Source organism: Danio aesculapii, chromosome 8 (assembly GCF_903798145.1).
Source record: "Danio aesculapii chromosome 8, fDanAes4.1, whole genome shotgun sequence".
Taxonomy (NCBI): Eukaryota; Metazoa; Chordata; class Actinopteri; order Cypriniformes; family Danionidae; genus Danio; species Danio aesculapii.
Genome location: NC_079442.1, coordinates 21,088,799 through 21,097,948, shown reverse-complemented (window position 1 = coordinate 21,097,948; position 9,150 = coordinate 21,088,799). Strand labels below are relative to the sequence as shown.

Here is a 9,150-nt window from a genome sequence, read left to right as displayed (position 1 = left end):
TTTATTTTTATATTGCTCTGCAAAGCATTCTAATGTTAGAAAGAGCAGAAACCTCTGTGAATAATTTGTGAAAAGCAGGTTCCTCTGTGATTCTGTAATGACTCCTCTGCCTAAACGTAAATGAAATATCCTATGGTCATCCTGGTTTTTATCTTCCCAGCCTAACTGGGCTGTGTCATAGCATTTCAAAAATAGAGATTCTAAAAAATTTTGTATCTAACATTATAAACATAAATCTTCATGAACTAGGCCTAATAACATACTAACATTATCGCTCTCTCTAAATCATTTGGCACTGAAATTATCTGAAAAAATCTATTGAGAATATCAACATGTTTTATTTTACCGTATCCGAAAGACATGTGGCACATGCGTACACATCATTTTTCCATAGATTGTCCCAATCATTACAAACATAAATCTTTCACAACAAGGCACAATACAATATAAAAAAAAATAAAAAAACATTTTATGCAATAATACCTAAATATCTGTTACCATTATTTAGATTAACATTTGCCTCAAAAACATTTTTATTTCACCGTTGTAAAGGCTTTTTTTATCACACAAGGTTACAGCTGTTATTCATAAGGAAGTTGACTTTAAACTAATTTTGTTTACAAGAATGGCACGTTTGTTAGAGGAACCCATGAACTGACTTTTTGACAATCCAATCTCAATAAAAAGGAGTACATTTTGTTATGAAAATGACTTGTAAAAAAAAAGCCACTATGGTTACAGACAGAACTGCTAATGGACCTTATAGTAAGCAGATCATACAAAAATATGATTGCTAAAATTTAAATGAACATTTGTATTTTATCATATTTTGCCAAATTGTTAAGTACTGTAAATACCCATACTTTGTCACTTTAACACAATATGTTTAAACTAACCCAGCACAAAAGCACAAATATGCAAATATTGATGAAAATGTTTTGCCAATGTACAGGCAGCATATGGTCACAGCAAAAAACAAACAAACAAACAAACAAAACATTGCTTTAAACAATTTATTTTGCTAATGTGCTGTTGCATGAGAATAGCTGAAATGAAAGTAAAAATGTCCCATGTCTTTCTCTTATCCCACATATTTTTGAGCGTTTAATGAGATAAATTTCCTTATGACCCACGTGTAAATGTTTCCTTATAACCAGCAGGGCATATCAGTACTGCTAGAATAGGGCTACATATCTGTGGGAGTGATAGTTTTGTAGTGTCATGTTGCAGTTTATTATTTACCCCGTCTTTTAAGAAAACTTCAGTTGAATTATTACATTCAACCCCAAAAAAGTGACTACAGGGAGTTTCTGTCTTGCCCACCACAAGTAAAATCTTCCCACTTTTGGTGAGTGTTAAAGTCAAGCTCTGTTCACATGAGCATAACATGCAAAAACCTCATGTAAATCACACATAAAACATGATTCTGAAACATTTTTAAGAAAAAAAATTCTCTTAAAAATGTTCTAAAAGAATGTTTCTAACATGTGATTCGTGCTTAATGATCATTAGTTTTTTTCTGCAAGTTAAATTTTTATAAATGTGTATATATTTAGTTTTAAGATCCTTTTTAAATTAGCAAATAATGCTGATTATTGATTGATATTTCATGAGGATCATTAATATTAATTAATAGAATACATACTTAAACAACTAATGATAATACAAAAATGTGTTTGAGAAAAGGCTTGTCACATTTGGTCTACAAAGACCAAATCAGTGTATCAGTGCATGTTATTCAAAGTTTTGCAACATGTTTACACACTATTTTATAATATTTACAGTATGTCTGCATTACATTGTTTATGATGAGAGAACTTGTAAGAAAGCAGAATTCAGAGCTAACTAATCTATAGCCCTCCAACTGGCCATCCTTCATCTTTCATTTATATTTTCACATTAATTGTTGCAGCATAATGGTTTAGTTTAATTGTGTGCTGGGACATTTTCCCCTTGCCTTGAATTTGTAGTGTTTCTTGTTCATTTTGCTGCCATTTTTTCTACAAATCCCTGATGCAAACATCTCAACTGAAATCCTTAAGAAGTCCAGAAAGAATCAAAGTTCTGTCAACATTTGGTATCAGATCGTTTTCAAAGTCCCAGACTCTTTTGTCTACGAAGAGTTCCTCTTTGGTCAAACGCCCCTGCAGGGGGACTCTCACATGCACAATCCTACATACATTAAATGGCACATGGTAACTGCCTCCAAAGTTCTTCAAGGAAGTATGCACTGATGTTTGCTCCACCTTCCTTGGGTTGACTATCATCTTTGTGGGATTGTAAATATTCTTTCGTTCAGGTTCTCTGTAAATGTGCTCCATGATATTGATTCCAGATATATTATTCCATTCTTTTCGCTTGAACTTCCCGCTGTCCTCAAACTGTGTTTTGGGGAATATGTGGTTCTCTATGAGGAACACTCCTTTACTGGGATTAGCAGACTGGAGGTCTTCCATAAGAGACTGTAAATTTGTGTATTTGTATGGCATTATGATCTCATCAATGTCATTCAGAAGAACATATTTGGATTGATACATGTGCCTGTAGATGCACTCGTTGAGTGTTACTAACTGACCATAATAATGGAGATCACCCTTGTGTTTTTTGATATTCCAGCCTGGAGAGGGATTCATAAACTTGTCAATAGGCCATGAAACAATCTCCAGTATCCCTTCTGATTCATAATGTATTAGAAGCTTCTTCAAGTCTGGACCACAGCTGGTATTATAGATGACCACATGCTGTACACCCAGAAGTTTGTACATCTCCATAGTTTGAGCAAACTGCAGTACATTGTTGTAGCTTCCAAAAAGGTTGGAGATGCAAACAGTGAAGTTATACTTGAAATTGTCTGTTACCACATTATTTTTGATTGACAGATACTCTGTTTTGAGGTCGGCTGAATCTTTCTTGCTAGTTGTTATGAGGACATGAGTTGCCTTTTGCATGTTTTTGCCTTTACAAATCACATCTGAAGCACCATATGGAAAGTAAAAATGGTCGGTGTGTATCTGGACATCAGTCTCAACAGTTTTGCAGTCATGTTCGAGGGTACAGTAAACACAGTAAAGGGGCTGCAGATTTTTTCTCTTGATTATGCTGATGACTCGAATGGCCCCGTCCAGTCTGTGGTCAATAAACGCAGACACCATGAAATGCTCAGAGTCTTTGATGGCCGTTATTGAATATGAATCCTCTTGGATTTTGATTTTATTATTTGTCAGAGGAGCTTTTGTTAATGGAGTAGCTTGTGTGTTATGTTTATGACTATCCTTGTGGTCCAAAAACAATGTGAAAATAATAATGGCCATAAATGTTAATACAAGAAGCACTTTGAATTTGCCCTTTTTTTCCATCTGTTCTTGATCTTCTGTGGAGTAAAGCAAATAATTATATCAAAAACAACTCAAAATACTCAATATAAAGCAATTGAATAAAAAAAAAAAAAAAACGAATTATGTAGTTGTTTAATCAGAGTATATACAGGAATCAGAGAGGGAAATTCAATACCTTTTAAAACTTTTTTAAGACTCTTTTCAAACATTAAGACCTTAAAACCACTTTAGGTTTTAACTTACAGTATATTTACTAAATATTAATGTAAGAAATTAATCCAAAACTAAAACATTATTCATTTACTGAATACAAATCTATTTAATCTAGCTAATTCAACAGGTTGGTGTCTATAGAAGTGCAGAAATAATAGTTTTGCCTTGATTACTGCAGTAAATAAAGCAGCATGATGTCAAATCTAGTAAAATTCAATTGATTTTATAAACTACACAGCATCCTGATATTCGCAGATTTAATTCAGGAAAACTTAAGTATACAACCATACATTGCATAATCAAAAATTATATCAAGTGCAATACCTTGGATATTGGATTTCACTTTACATATATTAGAATAGACCACCAAACCAAATTTACATTTAATCATAAATAGAACAAGTTCAAACACAACCATACTAGAAATAACCATGCCAATGAGATGAAAGTATGCAGTAAATCTGGTTTTGACATTAGACAAGTGACGCAAGTAAACAATTCATATAGGTAAAGTACAGATGAAAATAAAAGAATTACAATAAAATAACGACCACTTCAGGCTCATTTTCTTGTTGATGTTCATCATTACACATTTCGCAATGGTTTATTTTTCATTATAATTGTGTGCGTGTGTGTGTGTGTGTTCTCCGTGTGTTAATGCATCTAATATGTAGTAATAAAAATAAAGAGCAACCAGGAAACGAATTTGTTGTGACAAGCAAACATCCCTTAGTTCAACTGTGTGTCAAGGTAATGTATAAAGAATACGTATACTTGTATATAATGCAAGTTATATTTAGGTTGATGAATAATTAACACTCTCATGTACATACTAGGCATATTAAAGAGATTTTACAAACATATCTTAAGCTTATCATCTCGCACAGCCGTCTAATTGATCAAAACAGACTTTATGCGGGATATAAATATAAAAACAAAATCTATACATTCAACATATTTGCTTTCAATGCTAGGACCATTTATATCACACAATTGTATTATAGCTTATATTTAATCTGACTTGACCAAACAAATCTGAATATTTCCTGTTGCTGATCATTTTTCCAAAATAAAAACATAAGGAAAAAGAAAAGAAGATGAAATAGTAACATTACCTTTAAATCGCGCAGGCTACTGTCATGTATAGTCCAGAGATTTTGATTGAAAAGTACCAATAATGCAAGTGTCCTCTAGTAATTTTTCGGTAAAAATAGAGGCGGAAAAAACAAAACCGGTTGGTTCTGTGTGGATAAAACACTCGGTGTTTATAATTGAGCAGAAAGGCTGAGTTGATGTAACAGCTGCTCAGTTCACTGTAATGATTAAAAAGTGATTCCACGACGCAATAATTTAGGGAAAATTCGCGCAATACTATGACATTCGTCGATTATAACCGTTAAATATCCGCCGACAATACCTGCAATAGCCAGCCACATTATTCCCCTAGATATGGCTGGAGTCCAAGTGTAGTTTCCAGTACATGACAGCGGTGAGCGACTGTGGTTCAGTTTGACTGCGCAGAATGAGCTGAGCTCAGCTTGCATTTACTCTGGGCAGAGCAGCTCTTCGGGCCAGACCAGAGTCTATGCCAGAATCGACACTTCCCCTCATTACTCCACCCTGACAAACAACTATGTTAACAACTTTATTTGTTACTTGTTTAAGACCATACAGATCAGCCCTAACAGAAGCGCTGTAAGATCGCGTAGCATGACATCAACCCTAACACTACATGTCGCGGAATAGATTTGCAATCCAAACTGCAGCAGTTTTTTTACGAAAATAATTAATGTAACAAATTACATTCAATACAGATTTTTTTAGTTTTTATGGAAAGAAGCATTGGTGTGGCTAGGCTAAACAAAAAAAAAATAAGAAAGAAAGAAAGAAAGAAAGAAAGAAAGAAAGAAAGAAAGAAAGAAAGAAAGAAAAAATAAAAATAATTGTCATTGTTTCACATTTTAAACATCAGATATGCTATTTTACCATGCAAATAATACAAAGCCTGCTATTGATCATTTATTACTTCTATAACAGTTTTTATAGTTACTGGAATTGGATAAAGTTATTGACATTATCATTTTATAGCGTTTTTCATAGCTATATTTACATTTTACATACAAGTATAAATGGTGCAAGTAGTGTGTGCACTTTAAATTCTAGAATGATACTTTCGTTTTACCGCAAACATAAAGTTTGTAATGTTGGAAAGTTAACCCCCAGGGGTCTAAGGGTGTTTGGGGGCCATGGAGAAGTTTTGACATTCATTGACATTTGTGTTGTTTTCAATATCTTAAAAACATAATAATGGCTAAAGTGTGATAACACTGTGAACAGCACAAGCTGGGCTACAATAATACCTAAGCCGCATGTTTGTATGTGTTTGTGTTTTTGAGAAAGAAACGTTTTTGCGTAGTTAGTGAAAAACTACAATTTTGAAGTCACTGAAACAAGGCAATGAAACACACAGAGAACATTTGTTCACAAGACTTTTGAGAACTGGATCTTGCCTAGTGTTTTTGTTCAAATGATGTGAAAATCATCTTGTTTACTTGCTCACAGAAAACAATATTTTGAAAAAATTTTTTGAGTGAAAATGGTCTATGCGAGAAGGCGTGAACTATCATTACTAATGCAGTGATCACACCTGAGAAGACAAAGACCTGCATAATGAGCTGCACGATGATCCATCAGACATGTATGTGACTAAGAGGGAAGAGTTTCAAGAAAGAAACTGACAGGAAAAAATATTAGAAATTTATAGTGAATAAGTTAAAGTTATCAACCAACGCTATGTCTAGCTTCTCAGTCTGAGCTCATTACAGTTAATGCTACCATGCCCACACATGTAAACAAATTATGTCAAGTAATTTACTATAGTATGGTTTAAAACAACTTATTACTAATATTTTTTTTCCTGTGGGTATGGTAAACTTATTTGTGGTTGATAGTTACAATACATTTTCTTTGTTGTTTGCATTCTGTTCTCCCATCAAGTATGCATATGCTATGCTATTGTGAAAAAATATATACTGACAGTTGTTTACAAAACAGGTGCTATTCAGTTTATAATTCCTATGTGGTAACTGAGTTTAATAGGTTAATTAGTACTAGTATCAGTGAACATCACAAAGATGTTAATATGTAGTTTATTTATTTCAGATGTGAAAACAACAGCAGTAAAGAGAGACTGATGCTGACATGGCTCCACAGGCTTTGGGATTCCTTCATGAACCTGGACCACAGCTAAGACCATGTGGCGCTCTCACTGGGCTTTTACAAACCTTACACCCTTTATTATCTTACACTCTTCATATTTATATTGTTGATTTTGCCCTGAATGTGTCTTCTGTACACATTGTGTCATGTGTAAATTCAAGTGCATGCCTTAAGATACATGTAAAGTGTATTTTTAAAGTAACTTTATCAGTAGATTTGCTATGTTAGTTTACAGAGTTTTATACAGTGTACTGACTCTCACAAGTGTATCTAGAGTTATTTTGTGTGATAGTTCAATATATTTTAAATAAACTGCACACAAAATACATATAAACTTATTTTTTCCTCAGATTCTTACTTGAAACTCTTAGTCACATACCTGTCTGATGGCTCATTATGCAGGTCTTTGTCTTCTCAGGTGTGAATCATTGCATTAGTTCATGCCTTCTCGCATAAACCATTTTCACTCAGAAAGTAACTTAGAAAATTTAATTCAGTACATGAGTTTCACATCATTTTGAAGCAAAAACACTAGACTACAAGATCAATTTCTCAAAAGTCTTGTGAACAAATGTTCTCTGTGTGTTTCATGGCCTTCACACATCAAAACTTCTCCACAACTCCCAAACACTCTTGCAGTGGTTTACCTTACGTTTAATCACAGGTTAGTTCAGAGTCCAAGGTTGAATAACAAAAACCTTAGAAAACTCATAGGCTGTTGATGCACCTACAAGTGCATAGTGTAAAGTGATTTCACAATAAAAACCTGTTTTAGTCTAGAAATGCCTATACCATAAAGCTGGTTTAGCTGGTTAGCCAGACACATTTTCTGATCTTATCTTTCCTTATCTTAAAATTGGATTACATTTACATTTAGTCATTTAGCAGACGCTTTTATCCAAAGCGACTTACAAATGAGGACAAGGAAGCAATTTACACAACTATAAGAGCAGCAGTGAGTAAGAGCTATAGACAAGTTTCAGGTGTGTAAAGTCTAGGAAGCAAATCATTAGTAGTGTATTTTTTTATTTTATTATTATTTTTTTAAAAGAGAGTACAGTTAGTGGTATAGCCAGAGAGGCAGTTAAGATTAGGAAGGAAAGTGGATTATTTAAAGTCATGTTCATGGAGCCAGATCAGTCTCAATAAGAATACATTTGCATTCATAAATGCACAGTACAATTCGTAAACTCAAAACACGATTCATCAATTCAAAAGTAAAAAGCAAGAATTTTTCCTAATTGCTCACACATATGCATCTTACATAAATACATTTAAAATATTTACACAACTATGTAATGTAAGGTATATATTGTGAAGTTCTTGAATGACTTTCCTTGTGTATTTATGAATTATGTTAGATGTATTTGTGAACCACTGAATGTGCATTTGAAAATACTCACACCAGCATGGAGTTCTTTGAATTTGTGTGCTGTGAGATCTTCCTGGCAAAACATGATTCCTACATATTTTTTGAGGATATTCTGTTTAGCCAATCGCGGTGAGTTTTTAATCCACCAATCAAAACACTCCTTACTAAACAAAGAAGCTCCACCATTGAATTATTATTATTTAAAATAAAATAAATAGTTTGAGCAGTATTATTAGACATTTGTCAAAATTAAATAAGCTGAGTAACTTTATATAACAGTAATATTGAGTCATTCGCGAACGCTGGATTCAATGCATTCAGAAGCAAATCTTACTGAACGAATCATTGGCTGCGTCCGAAACCACCTTCTACTCAGTAGGCACTGTATTTAAATTTAAACGTACTACTCGGCCGTTAGAAAAGTATGTTCTATACAGTATGAATGTAAGAAGTATGAATGGAATTCGCCCATTTTGTCATGGTCAGTGACCTACCTGCGTCAGTTGCGTTGCTTCACTCCCATTCATGAATTCTATCGTGGGTCATTATGGGATAGTGCAGCATGCATGAGATGCGCTCTTCAGAATGTCGCCAGACGTAATAAGTCATGCGGGTACTTCTCGCATACTGATTTTCGAATTCTATGAATTCGGACATACTATTCAACTCACATACTGTATAGTATGCAAGTATGCGGTTTTGCACACAGCCATTGATTCAAATCAATCGGTTAAATAAACGACTCATTTAGTAATGCAGTCACTTGCTGCCACCTGCTGTCATTTTCAGAAAACCATTTTGTTGATCACCTCTGTTATCAGAATGTTATGTTTGAATTGAATCCCATGAAATTTTGCCGCTTTATTGTTATGTAAATGCATTAATTATCTAATTCACTTTTAAATGCAGATACCTTGACACCTATATAGCACAATAATTCCATAGAAATCACTAATTAAATTGTTATCAGTCTATGTTATTCTGATTAAATTGCTAAATTTTGCTTTAAAT

The 9,150-nt window shown here is 33.6% G+C and overlaps 1 protein-coding gene across 3 annotated transcripts; it reads right to left on the bottom strand.

Moving 5' to 3' along the window:
- Positions 1–318: 318 nt before the first annotated feature.
- On the bottom strand, positions 319–5,124 carry LOC130234066 (uncharacterized). 3 transcript variants are annotated; one of them, XM_056464339.1, is made up of 2 exons: positions 4,664–5,124; positions 319–3,370 (listed from the first exon to the last, which is right to left on the bottom strand). In XM_056464339.1, exon 2 carries the CDS (start codon positions 3,354–3,356, stop codon positions 2,025–2,027), a length of 1,332 nt encoding a protein of 443 aa, XP_056320314.1. In that variant the 5' UTR covers positions 3,357–3,370; positions 4,664–5,124; the 3' UTR covers positions 319–2,024. The 3 variants fall into 3 exon arrangements, with proteins under 3 accessions (XP_056320314.1, XP_056320315.1, XP_056320313.1); XM_056464340.1 differs by having other exon boundaries at positions 319–3,367; XM_056464338.1 differs by having other exon boundaries at positions 4,966–5,124.
- Between the last annotated feature and the right edge of the window lie 4,026 nt (positions 5,125–9,150).

Excerpts from the sequence above, each read along its gene's own strand:
- LOC130234066 (XM_056464338.1), bottom strand. The coding sequence starts at position 5,092 with ATGCAAGCTGAGCTCAGCTCATTCTGCGCAGTCAAACTGAACCACAGT. Across the intron at positions 3,371-4,965 it reads AATGTGGCTGGCTATTGCAG|AAGATCAAGAACAGATGGAA; the intron begins GTATTGTCGGCG and ends TTTACTCCACAG.